The sequence below is a fragment of the Sceloporus occidentalis genome, unplaced genomic scaffold (genome assembly GCF_023333645.1).
Source record: "Sceloporus occidentalis isolate IW3139 unplaced genomic scaffold, rSceOcc1.0.p SCAF_1, whole genome shotgun sequence".
In the NCBI taxonomy this organism is placed as follows: Eukaryota; Metazoa; Chordata; class Lepidosauria; order Squamata; family Phrynosomatidae; genus Sceloporus; species Sceloporus occidentalis.
In genome coordinates, this window is record NW_028316981.1 from 23,847,057 (window position 1) to 23,870,452 (window position 23,396).

Below are 23,396 nucleotides of genomic sequence, written 5' to 3' on the forward strand. Positions count from 1 at the left end.
CTAGACTCTGGTGTTTGTTGGCCACATTTTCATCTTTGAAATGTTGCACTCATGTCCTTCTTGTATTGGTCAACTGGCTGGTCATTGTGGAGGAAAATAGAATGGATTAAATCTAGGTTTTGGGTCTGATGCAACAGGGCTCTATTTAGGACAAGAGAGAACTGGTGAGCTTCTTAGGTCAGTCATTCCCTCTCAGTCCTTGCAAGTTTGTGTGACAATAAAATGTCACAGCAGGAGATCCATCAGATTAATTGTTAACAAATACTATATAATACTATATTTCCTTTAATTTGTAAGCTGCTTTGAGCAAAAAGATGAGATATGCATAAAATTAATAACTTAATGATGATGAAGAAAAGTGAGATATAATCAGCTGAATGGCATTCACAGCTTGGAAAAGTCACTTTTAGGGCTACAGCTCCAGAATTCCCCAGTAAAATATTGGCTGGGGACTGTGGTCTGGAATTGTAGTCCCAAAAGTCATGTTTCCAAATTCTAGTGGCATCTGTTGTTTCATCTGTAAAATGTTGCAGGATATGATATTAGAGAAAAACAAAAGTGTTAACCTACAGACTGATTAGCATAGTCTGCATACCTTTTACTGTTAAAAACTGCAATGAGGGGAGAACAGGGGTCCTTTGTAATGGCAGTAAACACTTCTAAGGAAGTTGACTGCTCATTAGTAGTAGAGAGAATGCCAAAATCAACCAATGCTATGAACAAATAACAATAGTTATGCATGATAGAAGCAAGACAGAAATTTGGATTAAGACAGTGAATTGAGTGTAACTGAATTTTTATTACATAAAATGGATGACAGCATATATAAAAGTACTATTTCATTGGGAAGGAAGAATCCTATAAACTATTTAGTAAAAGGCAGAAAAATCTCTATAATAAAACAAGTCGACAAGGGTCTGGAAGTGTGCTGAACAAAAAAGGTTCTAATGCAAGGCTGCAGCCCAAGGAGCCTTAGATCAATTACAATGGCTAACATTGAGTTGGTCCATGTAGTATTTTTGTCAAAGCTGTTGCTCAACCCCAAAAGACACGGGGGTTTTTAAGAGAAAAGGGTGGAACAGGAAGGAGAGCAGTAAAACAACAACAATAAAGGAAACCTTTTCCCAGAATAGGATCCAGAGAGTGTTTCAAATATTACCCTAACACAAAACATGATATTCTGTGAAACTTAGCTTCCATTTGTTTGGCACTTTGGTTCTTTCACTTTCCAAAGGGCTTCCTCATGCAGTTGGCAGAAAAGCAACAGGCACAACTCTAACACAGTATGTCGATGCAGCAAGAGTCTACTTGAGAGCAAAGCATGGGGATAAGCTATTGCACAGTGTTAAGTAGGTCTCCCCCTGCCCTATGATGCTCCACTAGTGTGGAAGAAAGTCAAGGGAGAGAGTACATGAATACACCATTACCAGTCTAAGCTTAAGCATAGTGGGGTGGGCTATAATGCCTCTCTGTTGTACCAAGCACATGACCGAGGAGTGTTTGCACATGTTCAGCCAACCAGATGAAAGAAGGCACTATTCTGTACTTGAACAGGCTGATACAGCAGCTCCTGCATTGTGATTATGTTTCCTATGCAACCTGAGCAAGTTCTTCCTTGAGAACATTCGCTTGCAGTCAGGGCATTTGTAGGGCTCCTTCACACTATGAATTCTCAAATGGACAAAAAGGCTGTGGCTGAACCAGAAACTTTCCCCACACTGTTGGCAAGGGAAGGGTCTCTCTCGGACATGGGTTTTCTTGTGCCTGCTGAGATTAGAAAGCATGTTGCAACAAAAGTCACACTTTGAGCATTTGAATGGCTTTTCTCTTGAGTGGATGCGCATGTGAACATTTAGACTGTGCACAGCATAGAAACCTTCGTCACATCGAGTACACAGGAAAGGCCTGTTGTCTCCTTTGTGGCTTTTCTCATGAATGAGAAGATTTTCTTGGCTCCTGAAGGATTTCAAACACTGTATTTCTTTGGGTTCATGCTGAGTAACAATTTCTCTTTTGAGAGCTCCACCTTGCACATCGCACAATGTAGTTTTTAGTGGTTCTGACTCTGAGCAACCCTTTCCTTCCATGTGACTTTGTGGACTGTGTTTTCCAACTGTTCCTGATGGTGTTAGCTGTGCTTGTGATTGCTGCCTGATGGACAACTCCCCCTGGTTTTGAAAAGCTGTATTTTGGAGAGCTTTTGTAGGTTGAATTCTTTCACAGTTCTGAGAAACATTGCTTTGAGGGAGCAACTGTAAAGCCTGGGACTCTGCCTGCAAACTGACATCCAGGGACTCACAAATATCTGGCCCACAGCTCTGAGAGTCTTCCTGTTTACTTCCCAGCACTTCCTGCAGGCTCCTTTTCTGTTCAGTACAGACTGAATTCCCTTGGCCAATACTTTCAGTAGTCTCCATTTTGGATTCTCCAGAGACTGTGCTGTGGGATGGCATACTGAGGCAGGGTCTTTCTGGCTTGCAGCTTTTGGGAGTATTTTTCAACAACCTGGAGGAAACAGTTGCATTTGAGTCCCTTTGTGGATTGTTGGAAGTTTTTACCTTCTTGTAGATTTTGGCATTTAGGGATTTCTTTCTGTTTGCCATTTCCAATCTCTCCTCCTGACAGATGCAAGATCTGCACCCCCTGCCAGGCAGCTGTGTCCCTCTCTTAGATGTTCTTCTTGGCATGGTTTCTGATCTCAACTGCAAATCAACATGGAGGTTTTCCTTCTTGCTTGGCTGAAGCTGCTGATGGATGTGTTTATCCTGATTGTAATGTAGAGTAGCACTATTTTTTCTTTTTAGCTCTGTCTCTGGTTCCACAGCTTGACCGAAAAGAACCTCTGCTTCCTTGTGGTTGTGGAGAACATTTCCTTTTGGTATTTTGGATAATTTTGCTTGTACCTGAACATGTGTTTTCGTCTCCTCAGACTCCGCCATAGCCCCCATCTTGGATCTTTCTCCTATTACTAGCAGAGGATCTATTTTTTCCTCTTCAGTATCCTGTAAAACACTGTTTTCTTCTGTTCTAGATGAGGTCTTTGGTTTATCCTTTACAAGTGGATCCCCCCAATCCTTCTCCTCAGAAACTACCCCATCTCCAGGATTAGAAAACACATGATTTACTTCAGCATCAATGGGCTGCTGCCTGCAATTTTCTCTCAGATTGGGTCTTGCATGTATCTTCAGATGCCCTGTCTGAACAAAACCCTTTTCACTTTCAGCACATTTGAAAGGCTTTGGCACCAAATGGATCTTCCTTTGGCAATTTAGCTCAGCCACAATAGGCTGTGTACAGATCTTTTTCTGCAGGTGGGTGCTCTCGTGTCTCTTCAGATTCCATGTCTTACTAAAACCTTTCCCACACACAATACATTTGACGGGTTTGTGCCCTAAGTGGACATTTTGATGCTTCTTGAAGGCATATTTATTATCAAAGCTTGCTCCACAGTAAGGGCACAAGTATGCCAGTTTTTTTCTCTGTGGATTCCCATGTTTGAGGGAGGAAGGGATTTTTTTTTTTACTGTTTTTTGGTTAGAATCTGAGCTTACAAACAGCTTTTTTCTCATGTGGCTTTTCTGGTGGGACAAAAGATGGTTTTTCTGAGAGAAGTTCTTCCTACACTCCAAACACTGATATGGCTTCTTTCCCCTATGGATTTTCTTATGATTTATAAGTGCGCTCTTTGTTTTCAAGCATTTCCCACAATATTGACACTTAAAGCCCTTAGCCTCTGGAAGGATTTTTGGGTGCCTAGTAAGGCACAAGTTGTGAGTGATGCCACGTCCACGGCCTGTATTGATTCTTTCAAGTACAGCAAAGCGACTCTTTGTCCTCAGTTTTCTGACATGCTTCATATGCTTAAAGGGTGCCTGTCTGGTGTGGTTCTCTTGGTGTCGAATAAGGTGATGCTTTCGAATGAAACTTTCTTCACACTCATGGCACTTATAAGGTCTCTCTCCTGTATGGAGTTTCTCGTGATCAGCAAGCGTGAGACTTCTGCTCAAGGATTTACCACAATATTGGCATGGATAGTGAAATCTCTTCACTTTTTTCCTTGAGTGCCAGGTCCGGTGAATGCTGTGAGAGCCTACTTTCTTGCCAGTGGAGCTTTTTGAGGGACTTTCTGTTTTGGGTTGCACTCTAGAACCAGAGAGAGAATTTGTTGTTTTCTTCTTCTTGGGGAGCTTCAGTGCTGATTTTGTGTGGATTGTCTTGTGCTTCAGCAAAAGGTGTTTATAATGAAAGCTTTTCTTGCACTGAGAACACTTATGAGGTCTCCCTTCCCTATGGGATCTCTCATGATCAACCAGCAAACTTTTGGATCTCAGACTTTTTTTACAAAACGTACATATATGGAGATATGTTTGATTTTCCTGATGTCTGAGGGGGCTCTCTGGAGAGATTGTTGCTTTACAGACAGGGGCTGTTGAGGATTTCTTCTCAGAAGCTTCAGAACTTTTAACCTTTGCTTCTTTGTCATTCTCAGGAGGTTTATCCATTTCTAGACTTTTGTGGGTTTTCTGATGTCTGGCAAAATGTTCCTTCCGAATGTAACTTTTCCCACATTCAGGACACATATAGGGCCGTTTTGCTGCATGCCTCCTTTGATGCACAATAAGGAGGTCCTTCCGCATAAAGAACTTCTTGCACTCCAGGCATTTATAAGGCATTTTTCCTGAGGGGACAGTTCGTTGCATTGTAGTGCTGCTTGGGCCTTTATAACCCTTTCCTTTTTCATGTTTTCTCAAATGTGCAACAAATTTCTTTTTTACTGTGAATGTTTTTCCACAGGAAGAGCATTCATAGGTCTTTGCAACAGGATGTATTCTCTGATGATTGGAAAGTGATACTATTGACTTGAAGGTCCGGTTACAGATGAAACAGTGGTTCTTTTGCTCCTCTCCCACAGCCTTCTCTTTGGTTATGTTCCCACCAACATCATTAGTCTCTGCTGAGTTTAACTTTCCTAGTTGGCTTCGTGGAGGTTTCTTCAATTGGGACCCATTCCGAAAGGCCTCTCTTTGCTTGAGACCATTTGATCCATTTACCTTAGAAATATCCAATAAATTTCTGTGAAGGATTGTCAGCCTGTGATTTCCACGCTGAGGTTTCCCATCTTCAACCTCACTCTCCTGATCATCGCCTATAGGAAAGAGAAGAGAGGGAAGTAATTAAAAGCAACCAGAAATCAAGAGTAGTTTGAGTCTATCTTATCCAAAATGCCGGGGCCAAAAGTATTTTGGATTCCCCCCCACCCAGATTTTTGAATATTTACATATATGTAATGAGATATCTTGGAGATGTGACCCAAATCCAAGCACAAAATTCATTTATGTTTTGTATACACCTTATAAACATAGCCTGCAGGTAATTTTATACATATTTAAAATAATTTTGTGCATGAAATAAAGTCTGTGTACACTGAACCATCAGAAAACAAAGGTGTCGCTATCTTAGCCACTCATGTGGATAATTTTGGAGTATTTTGGATTTCTTGATAAGGGAGACTCAACTTGTAGTACATGAAGGTACGGGGAGGATACATCCTGTGTTATCTCTGATAACTCTTCAGAGACAACAGTGAGATTTTCCCACTACCTCTCCTCTCCACTGGATAGGTGTACACATATAAAGGAGAAAAAGCAGAAAATATTCCTTAACCAAATATATTAAATTGGAAATTATGGCATAGTGGAATACAGTGATTGCTGCAGTGGATCTTAGGAGATCTGGGTTCAAATCCTGACTCCATCATGAAACTTACTGGGTGACCTTGGACCAGTCACTTTCATTTTAACTGACCTTAGGGTTGTTTTGAGGATGAAATAGCGAGGAATAGAATCATGCATGCTGTCTTGAGATTAATGAAGCAAAGATGGGATATAAATCCCAGAGTTCATTTATTTCTTTTTCCATAATTCTTTCCTGCATAACTGTATTTTAAAAGCATCTAAGCTTGTGGCTTTCTGTCACATCTTGTGACAGAAAAGTCCATAAATTTATCACACCTTCTGTGAAAAGGTAGTTCCTTTCATCTGTCCTGACCCTGTTGGTAGTTTGCCATGATGATACCAAATCTTAATACCAGGAGAGAGAGAGAGAAAATTGTCTCTCTGTCCTCTTCCTTTTATATTTATTTTTACATACTTCTATATACCTTGACACTTATAAGGAAACTTCTCATTATTCTAAATATGACCATGTCATACGGATTTGTATAAATGCATGGCTTCATTCAAAATTAAATACGGAACAGAGTGAAACTATAGGCAAGCTTATAAATCTTCTGTTAGGCTGAGCATAAGGATTTAATTTGGTCCAAAAAAAACAACCAATTTATCCACAGTGTTTAGGTAAAGGTATCAAAGTGGTGAAGAAATATGAGGAAGGAATGTCCTCATTTCAAACCTCAGCTCAACAACATAGCTGAGGCCGGCCTCTAAAGTGAGTACTCATTTCTTATTGAAAACAAGCTTGACAAGACCTTCCTCACAAGCAACTTTTGGCCTAACCAGTACAATTTTGCTTATAATGTCATTGAGGTGTAAGCCCTGACAAGGCCAAGGCTTAAGGCAGCTGACTCCTATTCTCCAAATATTTTTATTAGTTTCTTAAATTCATAACATCACCACCCCCAACACTTTATTGTGGGGCTTTAGGGCTGCATATAAATAAGACAATAAAAACAAATCCAGATTTAAAACAATAAAAATAATTCAAACAGGAAAAAATAAACCAGCTTAAAAGGTAAAAATAGTTACAGCAATTTACTTTTAGAATAATAGAATCATAGGGTTGGAATCATAGGGTTGGAATTTGAAAACATGTAATCATAGAGTTTGAAGAGACCACAAGGGCCTAGAGGTCCAACCTCATTCGAACACAAACCCCTGAGAGATGGCCATCCAGCTTCTGTTTAAAAGACCTCCAAAGGAGACTCCATCACTTTCTGAGGGAGTTTGTTCCAGTCTAAAACAGCTTTTACTGTCAGGAAGCTCTTCCTAATGTTGAAGTGGAATCTCTTTTCCCATAGCTTGAATACACTGCTCCATTTCCTAATCTCTAGACCACCAGAAAACAAGCTTTCTGATATCCTTTCAAATATTTAAACATGGCTACTATGTCACCTCTTAACCTTCTCTTCCCAAGCTAAATATTCCCAGCTCCTCATAGGGCCATGATGGTGAACCTATGGCACGCGTGCCCGAGATAGCATGTGACACCATTTGGCCCGGCACCAGGCGGAGAGAAGGTGGAACAGGCACACGCACCTGTTCCTTCTTCTCCCAGACCTTTCCTGGCCTACAGCTGATTCTCCAGAGGCAGCTGAAGGCCGGGAAAGGCGCGGGGGGAGAAGTCCCATCCTTGGAGGGTAGAAGTCCTGCCCCTAGCACTGGATAACACCCGGTGCCAGAAAAACTTTTAGTTGGGGCACTCAGCCCCGAAAAAGTTCACCATCAATGTCATAGGGCATTGTTTCCAGACCCTTCACCCTTTTGGTTGACCTCCTCTGGGCACACTCCAGTTTATCAACATTCTTTTTGAATTTTGTCTTAATGCTAGAAAGATATCAGTGTCAGCATAGTTGGGGCTTGAAGGGCCTTTTGTTAAATGTGATGCCACAGCAGAAGAGGCCCTCTCTGATTTCCTCCTGCAATGGACTGCTAGTGGGCTCTTCCAGCAGATTTTAGTCCCTGGGTTGGCATCTATAAGGAAAGGTGTACCTTCAAGTATCCCAAATGGTCCCAAGCCATTTACAGCCTAGAATGTCTAGGCTGGCACGTTGAACAGACCAGAAGTGAATTGCTAGCCAGTGCACCACTTTTATATGGTACACTGACCATCAATCTCCCCGCTGCATTTTGTACTAGATCTAGCTTCTAAGGTATCTTTAAGGGCAGCCCCACACAAACTTATTCAGTTCAGTTCAGTCATTTATTATGGCCATAGACCAACTTTACAAAGCATATTACAGTCATCTAAATGGGAAATTATTAGCATGTGGACTACTGTGTAGGAGCTATTTCTGTTTGACAACTCAGATCATCCCTCCTATTGGCTATATTGGCTAAAGGGGATGTGAGTTATTGGCAAAAAACATTTGGAGGGTTACAACTGCCCACTTCTGCATTAAAATCTGTAGTTCCTTACCAAGTTGACAATGCATTCTGAAACAGGCCAAAGACACACTGAATAAGTGCATTGTATGTCACAGCCTACTACTGTTGGTGCTAATTATCTTTTGTTACTTAGGCCAATAATTGCACAACAGACAATTAAACAAACCATGGCTTCTTTTCTCCATTTCTGGTTTATTTCTTGTTTAGTTTTCTATCAAAGTGATGGTGGGGGAAACCAGAGGCAAATCACTGCTGCAGATTCAGACATCACAACAAACCATAGTTTAAATAAGCCAATAACAATTAATGAGATTATAGCTTGCAAATGGTCTACAAGACATGGTGTGTAGACAGAGGTAAGTGAGCACATCCCTCCAATTATCCAGTTTTGATGGATACTTTTCAATTTGTGCAGCCTGAGGATGTGGATAGGATCCTTGGAGAGGTGAGAGCCACCACATATATACTAGACCAGTGATGACAAACCTTTTCGGGGCCACGTGCCAAATTAATATTTTTTTCTGGGACTGGGTAGTACCCCATGCCAGGAGCAGGACCTCCACCCTCCAGAGTGCTACTCCCCCCCCCGCCCTTTCCCTGGCCTCCAGCTGTCTCTGAGAGGAAGGGAGTGATGGGCACGCGCCAGTTGCTCCTCTCCCCCAGCCCTTCTCCCCACCTCCAGCTGTCTCTCTGGAGATAGCTGGGGGCTGGGAAAGGTCCCTGAGGAGGAGGAGGAATAGGCACGCACCTCCTCCTCCCTGAGCTTTCCTGACTCCCAGCTGTCGAGCAAAGGGTGCAGGAGTGCCTGTTCCTTCTCCTCCCTGACTCATGCCGACCGAAATGGCACCACGTGGCACCCATGCCATAGGTTCGCCATCATGGTAATAGACCCTTGCCCTTCCTGGCTTATTAAACAGTCCAGAGGAGGACTGGCTAAGTGAGTAAAGGAAGTGATTAATGCCTCTTTACAACAAGGCAAGGTCCCAACTTGCCTGAAGGAGGCTGTGCTGAGACCTCTTTTGGAAAAAAAAACCTTCCTTGGATCCTACCATACTTGATACCTATAGCTGCCCCAAAGATCTGCAGCCAGGTTATTAACTGGGCCAGCTCCACTGGCTGCCGGTCTGTTTCCAGACATAATTCAAAGTGCTGGGTTTGACCTATAAAACCTTATATAGCTTGGGTTCAGGGTATTTGAAGGACTGTATCTCCTTGTATGAACCCATTCAGGTTTTAAGAGTCCTAGTGGCGCAGTGGTTAAATACCTGTACTGCAGCCACTCATTTACAAACCATAAGGTTGCAAGTTCAATACTAGCAAAAGGGCTCAAGCTCAACTCAGGCTTGCATCCTTCTGAGGTTGCTAAAATGAGTACCCAGATTGTTTGGGGCAATTAGCTTACACTTTGTAAACCACTTAGGGAGTGCTTAAGTGCACTGATAAGCGGTATAGAAATGTACTTGCTACTGCTATTAAGACCATCTGAAAAGGCCCTCTTCTCTGTCCCATCACCTTCTTGGGCTCATTTGGTGGAAACAAAGGAGAGGACATTCTTGGTGGTTGCTTCCTCCCCAGAGAGGCCAGGATGGCCGCATCCTTGCTCTCCCTCCAGTGGCAAGTTAAAACATTTTGGTGCCACCACACCTTCACTAACAGTTGAGGCTGGGCTCTTAATGCACTGTGGTGCTGGATTTCAAGGTTTTTAAGTGTATGTATATAGCAATTTCCAATTAAAACTAAATGCAAACAGAGTAAGCACCTTGTTTTCAAACCAAATTGCATTTACGGGAGCTTCCCAGAAGTGCAAGTCAGCTGAAAAACAAAGTGTATGGTCTGTACCCAAATTGTTAAAAAGAAATTGGAATAGAAAAGTTGCTGCTGCACCATCACCATGGCAGAAGGTTGAAGCCCCGTCCCCAGTGTATTGGGGCAATGACCCTGTAACAAGTCACCCACTCAACACTGGCTTAATGCAAGCCTTTTTGAGGGCAATTCTAACCTGAATTTGTAGAGTCTGAACTGGGGTATTTTGCAGGACTTCTATACCTATCCCACCACGTTCTTCCCTTGGGCCATCGTTTCAGTGTTGGCTTAACAGGTCTTTCATCTTCACTCTCATCAGAGCTCTGGAGATCAGGGACCCAGGCCTCTTCCCCTCGATCTAGACGGCTTAGCAGGTCAGAGGTAAGAATAGGGAACCCTCCTGAAGTGCAGAGGAAGAGAAAGTTACTGAGCAGATATTAGAGAAACTTGGTATGGCATAGGAATCAGAGGCTGAGCTATGAATCAGGATGTCCCTAGTTTGAATCATGTCTCTGCCATGAATTCACTTAGCTACCTTCTTAGGCAAATCTCTCTTTCACTCACTGTAACAAGAAAATGTTCATACCATGCATTTCTGTATCTCTGTGTGCTTGTCTTCCCTTGCATCAATATGCATTTAGGAGTGAACACAGGAGGCTAAATTATTCTAAGCCAGACCTATAGTCCATCTAGCTTAGTTGAGCCTACTATAGTAAAAAACTGAAAGCACGTAGCCAAGCAGCAAACAAAAAGGCGATGTGCTCTAAGATGGTTAACTGTTATTCAGTGTTTAAAAAGCCCAACACATTTCAGCCATACCAGGCCTTCCTCAGTGGATGAAAACAAATATAAATACACTTAAAATATAGTATAAGATTTAGTATACTATAGTATACTATATTTTAAGCTTTTTAAACACTGAATAAAACATTGAATAACAGTTTATCATCTTAGAGCACGTAGAGCTTGTCTCCTTTCTGTTCGCTGCTTGAGCTTACTATAGACCAACTGGAAGCACCGCTCTGGAGAAAGAAAGGCCAATGGCTGACACTCTTTGAAACCCTCAAAGCCGGGGGGGGGGGGGGAAGGGACTGAATAAATGTATTGAATAAAGGTGGATTAAATCAATCATTATTTTTCTGTGGGTTTTTGGGCTGTGTGGCTGCATTCTGTAAGAAACATTCTTCCAGAGCATGGTCAATGGCCCAGCAAACTCACAGAAAACTGTATTCAATGGTCTTTGCCAGTTGCTGGAAAGACAAAAGGTTGAAGAGGCTAACCTAAATCTCCCTTGAGAGATGGAGCAGCAGCATATTTTGTTAAAAAAAAATCCTTACTTACCAAACAAAGTCATGGCCCTGTATTTCTCTTGCATGGCATTCTTGTATAATATCCTCTGACGACGGCCAATCATTGAATACTGCACTTCATTTGAGCATACTGTCACCTCCACAAAGGCTTCTGGAACCTAGAAAAGCAAATAGATAGATAGATAGATAGATAGATAGATAGATAGAAAAAGTCCTATTATTTGGAATCTGCAGAGCTAGCCACTAAATAGCAGATAAGAGGCAACACAGTGTAAAGTGTTGGACTATGAACAGAGAAAAGTGATTTCAAAATGTCAGCCATCTATCTGTAAAGCTTACTGGCAGCCTTGAACCACTCATTTTCTTGCCACCTAACCAACCTGACAAGAGTTGCTGGGAAGACTGAAAGGTTGAGGGAGAATTGTGCATACTGCTTTTATCACAGCTGAGATTTTATTTTGTTATTATAAATCTTTTTATACTATTTTTTAATTTTTAAAAAATAACCCTTCATTATAATATATATTAAAATACTTATTTGAAAACTTAATACTTAATTGAATGATCATGCATTTTATTTTATTTTCACTTCATTCTGAATGTATATTACATTGTTTTAAGTCCCAGATTTTCCTCAAGGCAATCTTATTTATGTGTTTTCTTGGCAGGGTGGGAGAATACGTTAAGTACTGTATCTCTGATTTATTTGCACATTCTGCCTACTAGTTATTTGGTTTTCAGTTTTCCAAAATAGCAATCACATATTTACCAAGAATTAAGGACCATCATAATTAATTAATTCTAAAAATGTGCATCCTGCCTTTTTTGTTCAAAGAATCTCAAAAGTGATTTGCATCAATAAACTATACATACAATACAAAATAATAAGGCCACCACTAAAAGAATACCAACATCATACGAACCAAAAACTTCAAAAACAAACCTCATATTATCTGCTCCCAAAATAAAGTGAAGGCACAGATAAAGTAAGAGATCTGACATAATCATAAGGCAGAGAACTCCTTCTCCACCATCTGAAGTCCTTCTAAAATAAGGTTTTGGTAAAACCCAAGTGTTAAGGCTTGGTAAACATCACTGAGAGAGAAAGTCATCTCTCATGAACCTTTCCAGTATTTATATCTGAAGCTGAAATCCTAATTTGAGTCCACCACATATAGAGGAGAAAAACCAGCATGGTGCATAGTTATGAGTGATCGAATATGACTCTGGAGATGAGGGTTCAAATCCTTGTTGAGCCATGGAAACCCACTGGGTGATCTTGGGCAGGTCACAATCTCTCAGCCTCAAAGCAAAGACAAAGCCCTTTTAAACAAATCTTGTCCAGAAAACTCCTGATAGTCACCTTAAGTTGGAAACTTGAAAAAAATATAACAAACCACATAGAAGCTCCCCAAAAAAGTCTTTGAAACACCAGCGCCTTTCAAATGTCACACCCCAGTGATATTGATACTGTTTTCCTGTTATCATCTTTTGAAATATGTAGCATTAGAAAGCAACAGTTTTCAAGGATATATGCAAACATATATGCAACTCTCAAAGTATATGTCTACATTTAGATAGTGAAGACTTGGAACAAACACAGGTACCAATGGAAGTTAAGAAAGGAAGTGCAAAAGCAGTTACCGCTGAACATTAAGAAGACAAAATTAATGACCAGAGATAATTTAAATAACTTTAAGGTGGGTAACAAAGGCAGTGAAACGTTTAAAAACTTTCCTGTAGCTTTGCTCATTCAGTAACCAAAATCCAAAATGGATGTTAGTAGAGAATTCAGATTTGGTTGTAAAAGCTGGACAGTGAAGAAGGGTGACAGGAAGAAAATCAATTAATCTGAAATGTAGACCATACACTGAAATTAAGTGAGGCTTGATGAGTAACCATGCTTTAAAAGAATGGTTTTCCTCCTTCCTTCAGATAAACTAGTCTTTATGTTGTGTAGGCTGAAGAGCCCAAATGTGATCTTATATTAAAACAGATCTACAAAGTTTTAATTTAAAAGCTCTACATGGGGGATGTTTACAGTAGCAACAGCTATGATGGATAGACTTTGGTGCTAAAAGCAAATATTGCATAGTGTGCAATTGCTGCACATTAATTGTTGCATCTAAAGTGTTTCCCACCTTCAGTCTCTCAGTGCTGAGAATTTTATTTAATTGTTACTTGTTCAAAAGTTGTGCAGATCAACTAGCAAAAGGGGTATGTGGTCTTCAAGTCACCTGTTAACCAATGATGACCCCATGAATTTGATAGGGTTTTCTTAGACAAGAAACACTCAAGAGGTGGTTTTGCCACTTCCTTCCTCTGAAATAGGTAGTCATCGACAGTCTCATGTCCCAAGTACTAACCAGAGCAGACCTTGCTTAGCCTCCAAGATCAGAAGGGATATGGTGCCTTTAGGCTGATTGTCTCTGAATGCTTTTCGTAGGACATTATGATCAAAATGCAACTGCAAGTCCCAGGAGATCAGACCTTCTAAATCAATAGAACTTATATGTCAGTTGATTCAGGGAGACTGTAATTATATTTAGCATCTGGCATTAAGTTTATGCATCAGCTCAAATTCTATATGTACAGAACAGGACTAGCTATGACTTATTTCTCAAGACTGTATATTAAAATAGAAGTCAACCAGCATGGTGCAGTGATCTGAGCATTGGACTATGACTTGGTGACCAGGGTTCGAAACATCTCTTAGCCATGCAAACCAACTAGGTGACCTTGGGCAAGTCACACTCTCTTAGACACAGAGGAAGGCAAAAGCGAATTCCTCTGAACAAATTTTGCCAAGAAAATCCCATGGTAGGTTCACCTTAGGGTTGCCATAAGGCCAGAAACCAACAACGATATTAAAATGGATATAAGAAAAATATTTATATACAACCTCTTTGCTTAATTTCAAAAGGATTCAAGGTGGCTTCAAAGTACCTTGCATAAGTGTTATCTTATACTTAATATCTAAGTAAGTTCCAGTTCTTTAAACATAGAATCATAGAGATAGAAGAAACCACAAAGGCCATCCAGTTCAACCACCTGCCATGCAAGTGTACAGATGGCCATCCACCCTCTGTTTAAAGACCTCCAAAGGAGGAGACACCCACCATATTCTGAAACAGTGTATTTCACTGCTGAATAGCTCTTACTATCAGGAAGAACTTGGTGTTTTAGGTGGAAGCTTTTGTCTTTTGTCCTGTAGTTTGAATCCACTGCTTTTTGTCCTAGTCTCTGGAGCAGTAGAAAATAAGCTTTATACTGTGTGAGTTGTGTGCACGCATGTATATAATAAAGAAAGAAGTAATAACTCAAATGAGAGAGCTTGTTTTTTTCAAGTATTTTTTCTGTTCATTTTTGTTCTCCTTAGTCCTTTCCCTTGAAAAATCTGAGGGTTTTGAATAACAAATTGTGTGATAACCTACACTTTACAAGGCCATTTCTAGGTTGCTAGTTAACAGGAAGGGGAAGAAATATTAGCCTCATTAGAGCCTTTTAGCTATTAAACATCAACTGAAATTTGATCTTCAGAATCCATCAGATAAAACTTCTCATCATTTACATTTATATTCATGCTAATTACTTCAGATTAAGCTGCTGTTAGAGCTATTCAGAAGACGGAAATTCTTTGCAAGGGAGAGGACCAAAAAGTTACTTTTAAATATACAACTCACAGAATCCTTCAGCCAACACAAGCCATACTGGCTGGGGTCTGGGAGGTGTGGTCCCCTGAAGTAACTTTTCTAAACTCTCAACAAACTTGAGGCTTGTAGGATCTACTTCCTCCTTTTTTCCACTAGAACCTTGAGATCCACCCATCAGAGTCTAGTACAAAAGATACACATGTAGCATTAAAGCTTTTGTTTTAAGTGCCAAAATGAAACAGAGGTCACAGCTTTTTCACAAAAACAAAAAATGCACTTCTATTAACCCATCACCTGTAGGTTTTTCTTCATTTCAGTAGTATAACTAATGTGGGGTGAGGGAGGGGTCAGTCTGCTGTTGCTGTAATTCAGAGGTGGCAATGATGTAGCCTTCCAGATGTTGTTCAGTTGCAAGTCCCAAAAGCCAAAACCAGCAATTGTGAGAAATGTTGAGAACTGCAGCCTGATGATATCTGGGGGGCTGCATATTCTCACCTCTGCTAGCTGGAAATCTGGGAAATCCCTAATGGATTGCAATCAACTACAGACCCACTGCTACATACTTCTAGCTGATCACTGTTTTGCCCCAGACAGCCAGGTTTTATAAACTTGGGGGGAGGGGGCTACATTCTCTAGAATGGTTCTTAAAGTCATAGTTGAACTTCTGATAAAACCTAAGTGTGGGGCACATAAACAAACTCTGTCTGGCATGTCACTACGCCAGGTGAAAACACTGTAAAACTTAACTGAAAGAACTTTCTAATGCTGCGACCCTTTAATACAGTTCCTCGTGTTGTGGTGACCCAAACCCATGAAATTATTTTCATTGCTACTTCATAACTGTAATTAAATAGGTGTTTTCCAATGGTCTTAGGCGACCTCCATGAAAGGGTCATTCGACCCCCAAAGGGGTCCCGACCCACAGATTGGGAACCACTGCTCTAGGTAGACCAAGAACCAGCCCTAGGCCAGTGCAGTGCATGAGACTATCTGCTACAATATGACTCCAGAAGGGGGAACAACCACATATTATTTCATTTGTTGCAATCCTATTTCTCATCCCATAAATACAAAGTAATGTTTAGACAACTCTCTTCCTCCCTGATGAAAAAAACCTACCCAGATGATTTGCAGCCCCTGAAATATGGCAGGTCCATAGCAGCCTAGAGAAGGCCTGTTAATGTGAAATCTACGCATTTGCAGGGTATTGCTCTGGCCAAACACACAGATGAAGTTGGGTGAGGAGCAGGCACAACCCAATACATAAAGTGCTCCCAAGTAGACAGGAATCCATTGATGGGAACATACATGTTATGAATATACCTTAAGAACAAGAGATAGAAAATCCCCAGTTCAAATAGCCATGGAACAATGGTAGGTCCACAAAGCCTAAACTGGGTGATCACAGCTGGTAACCCTCTTTCTCAGCTGACCCTACTTCACAGGTGTGTTGTGAAAACAAAATGGCTGGGAGAGAGAAAGGATTGCTTCTTAGGAAGTAGCCTAGAAATCATATCGTCCACTAGCTGTCTTTTGACTGCAACCCTCAACATTCCTCACCACAGTCATTAGGTTGACTAAAGGCCACAGGGACATGCAGTCCAGTAACATATAAAGTGCCACATGATTCCTGCTACTGGATTAAAATGTAAACAGCCACGGACAAGTCAAGGGTGCACGGATGCTTTGAAAACATTGCAGTGTAAGAAATTACTTGAAATGCATTGTATAATACTATTTTTGTTTTATGGCCAACAATGATGAACAAACTATTTTCACTTATTTGGACAATTAACTTTTTCACATCAGGGAATGCATGACTTTTGCCAGAAGTCCTCCACATGCTGCATTTTGAAGCAAGGAGACCATGGGATAACTTTCCCTCTGCTTTCCTCTTAGTAGGTGAAACAGTTCAGAAAGGTTACTTTTTTATGACACTCCCAGAATCCTCCAGGTGTTACTTTGTTGGACTACAACTCCCAGAATCCCCCTGCCACATGGTAATTTTGGGACTTCTCATTCAAAAAAGAACATTTCCAAACTCTGCACCTGTTCTCTTTTTCTCCATCACCAGTGCAACCACTTCCCACACCTCTCTCCTTGCCCCTTACTTGAGCCATATCTACAACAGCCATCTCGCCCTTCCTCCAGGGGTTTAGGATGATCCTGAGTCAAACAAGAGACGGAGGGTACGGTCTGTGTGGCCTGTTGAGGAGCAAGAAGGGCAACATTTCAGAAAAAAAGGCTTCAGTTGTTATTTCAAGCAGGAAATCAAGTTTATCTGTCTGTCACACCTACACATCACACACACACCACCACCATCACCAGCCTTGAGGACGGTTCACATTATAGTTTTTTGGTGGGTTTTTCGGGCTATGTGGCCATGTTCTAGAAGAGTTTATTCCTGACGTTTTGCCAGCATCTGGGGCTAGTGAAATGTCAGGAATATGGATGCTGGCCATGAAAGCCTTTGACTTCACATTGGTTTACATTATGTTATGATGCTCAGCTCTGTAAAGTTATGCAGCTTTCCAAAGTAGGATTGAGAGATACAGCCATGTTTGTCTGGCATATCACTATGCAACGGGATTTTGTAGCACCTTTGACACTAACAGTGCACTGAAGTTGTAGCATAAGCTTTCCAAAAAATCTGGCCTACTGGCAATTTTCATCAGTTCACTCCATGTATCTGAGGAGGGTTTTTATTGCTTATTGCTGCTGCTGCATGCCTCCCAGTCATTTTTGACTTGTAGGAACACTAAGGTACACCTATCCTAAGGTTTTCTTGGCAAGTTTCTTCAGAGGTGGTTTGCCACTGCTATCCTCTGAGGCTGAGAGAGTGTGACTTGCCCAAGGTCACCCAGTAGGTTTCTACGAAAGCTTATGCTACAACTTCTTTTCCACAGTTAGTCTCAAAGGTGTTACAAGATCCCTTAGAAAAGCAGCTTTTAGACAACAGCCAGAAACCCTCAGAGACAGCACATCCACATCCCCCCCCCCCAGGTCCAAAACACACTGTAGAAATAATCCAGTTTGAGACTGCTTTAACTGCTCTGGCTCAGTGCTAGGGAATCCTGGGAATTGCAGCTTATTGTAGCACCAGAGCTTCCTGATAGAAGAGGCTAAACATCTCACGAAATTACAATTCCCAGAATTCCCTAGCATTGATCCAGGGCAGTTAAAATGGTCTCAAACTGGATTATTTCTGCAGTGTGTTTTGGACCTTCGTTCAAAAAAAACCAACAACACCTCTCTGCAAAACTTAGTGAAAACCATCCTTCCTCCCACATTCACAACATTCATCAACCAAAGATCCCCTTGAGGCTTTGGAGACCCCACAAGTGAGAGATAGAGGGGGAGCCCACAACCCACACAAGGCCCCAGTAACAGCCCCCCAAAAGTGGAATGGCTGGCTTTGGGAGGGGGAGAGCTTTTTGCCTGGCCGCCCTCTCCTGAGTCCTTTCTGCCCCCTTACCTGAGCAAACAGGGTTTGGGGTGCCACTCTCCTTCCCCAGCAGCGAAGGTGAAAGGGGCTGCAAGGAAGGCATCATGTCCCCCTGAAGGAGCTGCCCTGCTGGCTTCTCTCTCTCTCTGCCTGCTTCGTGAGGAGCTGGGCTTCCAAGGGCCACCAGCTGACCCTGCAGCAGGCGACCAAACGCCCCCCAGCCCACAGGCCAGCAAGGGAACTGCCTCAGCCCCCTAGTGGCTACTTTAAATGGCCACCTTTTATACCTGCAGGGCTCCTGTGCCTGCCATTTGGGGCCTGGGAGGGAATTGGAAGGCCCTTGTCTGGGTTCTGTGTGTCTGTGTTCCTTCCCTGGCTCTCTTAAACTAGGCATTCGTGGGGTCTCATAATCCTCAAGGGCATGTTTGGTTGTTTATTATACTACTACTACTACTACTACTACTAAGGAACTACTAAGTACAGTTGGCCCTCCACATTTGTGGCTTTGACTTTTGCAGATTTGATCATTTGCAGTTTTGATTAATCTGTCCTCTCTAGGAATCTCCAGGCCCTTCAGAGTGGCTCTGCAGAAGTTGACCATAGAGTTATGCTGGAGAACACAGAAGTTCCTAGAGAAAAACACTTCTCGACATTTGTAGGTCCTCCAGCATGATTCGCGGAGAAGTCATGTTTTTGAATAATGGAAGATCCCGTTATTCAAAAAATGGCTTTTTCTGGCTTCTCTGCGAATGCTACATTGACAGAAGGAAAGCCAGAAGCCTCAGTTACATTTTAGAAGCACAACAGACGATCCCACCTTCGTGCTTCTGCAACAGTTCAGCAACATTTTACCCACGTAAGTGCCTCTATGTGATAATCCCATATGATCAACTTCTGGCAGATGTTGACCATAGTGTTTTACTGGAGGACCTGGAGGTACCTAGAGAGTAAAAAGAATAGCAGTAGAATTGAAAGATATAGGCGTGTTAGTCTGTAGAATCAGTATGTAGTGAGATCTTGTACCACCTTTGAGACTAGCTAAAGAAAGAAGTTGGCAGCATAAGATTTCGTAGACTTAAGTCTACTTCTCAGATATATTTGGGTAAAAACAATAGTGGGTTTTTTATTTGCAGTTTTCCACATTCACAGAGTCCTTCACCCCTAACCCCAGCAAATGTGGAGGGACCACTGTACAGTCGGCCCTTCTTATGTACGGATTTTTTATACACAAATTCAAGCATACACGGTTTGAAAATGTTCCAAAAAAGTATAAATTTACTTTGATTTTCCATTTTTTATAAGGGACACCAATTTGCTGTCATTATATTTAATGGGACTTGAGCATACATGGATTTTGTTATCCACGGGGGATCTTGGAACCAAACCCCAGAGTATAACAAGGGTCCACTGTACTACTAAGGAACTACAATTACTAAGAAGATCAAGGAAGTGCAAAGGCAGGCCTACTGTTGAACATATAGAAAACAAAAATAATGGCAACGGAGAATCTACACACAAATTCAAGCTAGACAATGAAGAAATAGTAAAAGAGTTCTCATACCTGGAATCAAACGTTGATAGGAATGGAGCCTGCAGCCAGGAAATCAGAAGAAGATTAAGAACAGGAAGAGCAGCTATGAAAGAACTAGAAAAGAATCTAAAATGCAAAGATACACAACTGAGCACAAAAGTTAGACTCCTACAAGCCATTGTATTCCCTATTACCATGTATGGATGTGAGAGACAGAAAGTTAAGAAAGAAGACAGGGGGAAAAATCCATTCCTTTGAGATGTGATGCTGGAGCAGAGTGCTGAGGATCCCATAGACAGCTAAAAAGACAAACAAATGGGTCCTGGAGCAGATCAAGCCAGAAATCTCCCTGGAAGCCAAGTTGACAAAACTGAGGCTGTTGTACTTTGGTAAGACTCATGAGAAAAGACAATAATGCTAGGAAAGGTGGAGGGCAGTAGAAAGAGGAGGAGTGCACACAAGATGATTAGACTCAATTAGGGAAATTATGGGCGTGAGGGCATTTAACACCAACAAAGTAGTAGTACGGTAGTATTGGGTGGAGAAACACTGTTTTAATCAAGTTTTTGTAGAGAGGAGAATTCCTTTTTGTTTGTTTGTTTTTGTGGGGTTTTTTTTTTTTTTGGAACTTGGAAAAAAACTGGCCTTGCTGGCTGAGGGATTCTGGGTGTTGTCCAAACACTACTTTTCTAAGTAGGCACAGGGATCTTGTAGCACCTTAAAAGTGCAAAACAAGTTGTAGCAAAATGCCCATTTATACATGTTGCAGGCTTTCCAAGCTCCAAGGGGTTAAAAATGATACAGGAGAAGAGAAAAATACTTGCATTTTGGTTGGCCCCATAAAAGTATCCCTGCCTTGTGGATTTTGGATGATGTTGTACTTTGCTATATGGCCCTGGATACGTTTTCAGGAAATGTGAGAGCCAGAGTGGTGTAGTCATTTGGGCATTGGATTAGGATGCTGGAGACACTAGTTTGCAATCTTGGTTTGGGCATGTAAACCCACTGGGTGACTTTGGGCCCATCACACTCTCTCAGCCTCAGAGGATGGCAATGCAAACCCCCTGTGATGAAACTTGCCAAGAAAACCCCATGATAGTTTTGCTTTTGTTGTGATGTGCCTTCAAGTTGTTTTCAACTTGTGGCAACCTTAATGAGGGTTTCTATGGCAAGTTTTGCTCAGAGTAAGTTTTTCCTTGCCATCCCCTGAGGCTGAGAGAGTGTGACTTGCTCAAGGTCATCCAGTGGGTTTTGTGGCCAACCTTGGAATCCAACCCTGATCTCCAGAGTGGTAGTCCAACATAATCCCACACTGGCTCTCACCCACCTCCTGAAAGTACAGGAACCCTGCAGGTATAAAAGGTGGCAAACCTAAGGAAATGACTTGAAGGCACACAACAAATGTCCAGCTGCAAGGAAAACATTTCTCTCATACATGCAGCACACCTGACACGATGGCATCCAGTGGGAACAAGGGGGGGGGGGGGGACAGGGAAACCCCCCCCCCCCATTTTTCCTGGAAAAAACATCCCTCTCTCTTAAAAAGTGTGAGGTTTTCACCCTTAATTTTTCCTCTCTGCTCCACTACCAGGGCCTTCACATCTCTAGGAGTCTATAGAGGCAACCATTGCATTAATGAATGCACAACACACCCTTTTAACCAAATGTTAAGAATTAAAACCCAACACCTCACATACTGTGAGTCTCTTCTGCCCTCTGCTGGGGATGCCAAAATCCAAGAGACCACGGCCCTGGGCCCACAAGACCAGAGGTTGAGGACAGGGGGTCCTGAAGACATCTCCTCTACAGGGTTGCCATGAGTTGAAATTGTCTTAAGAGTGCTTAACAACAAATGCCTCTAGTCTAGGCATTTGCAGACTGCAATTGTTTTTTCTTGCATATAGAACTTGCAACCTGTTTTGGCAAATGCAAAAATTTCAGAAGAGAATGCAAAGCTGGAGAGCAGAAATATGGTAACCTTTGGCAGTCCCAAAAGATTTTATTATGTTGACAGTTGTCGAAGGAAGCGCATTGGTTGAATGTGAGCCATTCACTGTGTTGCCCAACCTAACCTACCGCACAGGGATGTTGAGAGGACATAATGAATAGAGGAGCACTATACATAATTTAGCTGGAACTCCTGGAAGAAAAGTAGAAGCTCCAGCTAAGTAAGTAAGTATGCATGTGTGTGTGTGTTGTGTGCCCTCAAGTTGTTTTTGATTTATGATGACCCGCAGGCAAAGCTATCACTGGGTTTTCTTGGCAGCTTTCTTGAGAGTTTTGCCATTGCCATCCTCTGAGGCTGAGAGAGTATGACTTGCCCAAGATCAACCAAAGAGTTTCCTTGGCCCAGCTGGGATTTGAACTCTGGTCTCCAGAGCCCTAGTCCAACGCTCAAGCCACTACACCTCACTGGCTTTCGTGTGTGTGCATACACACACATGTATGTAATCTCCACCTCACTTTTCTGCCAGAAGCTGCAGCTAAGTGTGTGTTTGTGTGTATGTATATATGTATGCGTGCGTATGTGTATGAATACACAAACAGAGAGACAGACACATAAAGACACATATATATGAGAATGTATATATGTATATATAATTTATGTGTCCTTTTCTGTGGAGTTGCCATTTTTCATTCTGAAGTAATTTTGTACCAACATACTGCAGAAGAAAATAAATAAAACAAATTATTATTATTATTATTATTATTATTATTATTATTATTATTATTACAAGCAAGTAAGAAATCTTCCATCAAGATCAACCCTCCCTGCTTCAACTCAAGAGCTAAAGGAAGGGGAAAAAACAGTCTGCAAACATTTGGCCTTTCCAGAGTATGTTTGTTCCCACAAGGGGCAGCCATTTTAAAACATTGCTTTAATGACTCCATTTTGTAAGCGCTCTGATTTCGGTGATTGCTGGAAGGACCTGCCACCATCCAAGAGTGTCAAGCTAGATTTTGCAATATCTTCCCTGAGAATTTGTTGAGAAACAAGTGGCCAAGAATATTCAGTATCAATTAAAGGAGGAACAGTATGCTGGTACAAAACTGGCAGCACTGAATTTTTCCATCATGGTTAAACCTGCAGCAGATCATGGTATGAAAACCCAATGCCTTCATAGCTGCTTTTAGGGTGCTGGTACAAGCAAGATAAAGGCACACACACAAGTGCTTGTTGGGGGCAATTAGCTTACACTTTGTAAACCGCTTAGGGAGTGCTTAAATGCACTGATAAGCGGTATAGAAATGTCCTTGCTATTGCTATCCTCTTTTTCCAGGACATGTCCTATATTTCAACCTTCTATCCAGGAGGAATTCCAAAATATCCCCCATTTTGAGCATGATTAAGAAGCATGAATTTATATTTAAAGTTGTGTTTTTAGCTTTTATTTTTTGTGTCCTACATTTTCTCTTAATGTTCTACATTTGGTGGTGCCTTGTCTTCCTTTGTGGTTATGATAGCTGGTCACCCTGTTCTATTTAATGCCTAGCCTCCATCCTATGAAATCCAGAAATTTGCAGTTTAGG

General features: G+C 41.6%; 1 protein-coding gene across 2 annotated transcripts; it reads right to left on the bottom strand.

The window, feature by feature from the left end:
* Window positions 1–798: 798 nt before the first annotated feature.
* On the bottom strand, window positions 799–19,923 carry LOC149321206 (uncharacterized). 2 transcript variants are annotated; one of them, XM_089516531.1, is made up of 5 exons: window positions 19,896–19,923; window positions 17,001–17,094; window positions 11,268–11,394; window positions 10,123–10,326; window positions 799–5,146 (listed from the first exon to the last, which is right to left on the bottom strand). In XM_089516531.1, exons 2-5 carry the CDS (start codon window positions 17,022–17,024, stop codon window positions 1,536–1,538), a joined length of 3,966 nt encoding a protein of 1,321 aa, XP_089372657.1. In that variant the 5' UTR covers window positions 17,025–17,094; window positions 19,896–19,923; the 3' UTR covers window positions 799–1,535. The 2 variants fall into 2 exon arrangements, with proteins under 2 accessions (XP_089372657.1, XP_089372668.1); XM_089516542.1 differs by lacking the exon at window positions 19,896–19,923 and having other exon boundaries at window positions 17,001–17,568.
* Window positions 19,924–23,396: the final 3,473 nt, after the last annotated feature.

Bases quoted from the DNA above. Each gene is read 5' to 3' on its own strand.
- LOC149321206 (XM_089516531.1), bottom strand. From the start codon at position 17,024: ATGGCTGTTGTAGATATGGCTCAA. The intron at 11,395-17,000 runs GTAAGGGGCAAG...TTGCTTTTCTAG, and splicing joins CTGTTGTAGATATGGCTCAA to GTTCCAGAAGCCTTTGTGGA. The intron at 10,327-11,267 runs GTAAGTAAGGAT...TCTGCACTTCAG, and splicing joins CAGGGCCATGACTTTGTTTG to GAGGGTTCCCTATTCTTACC.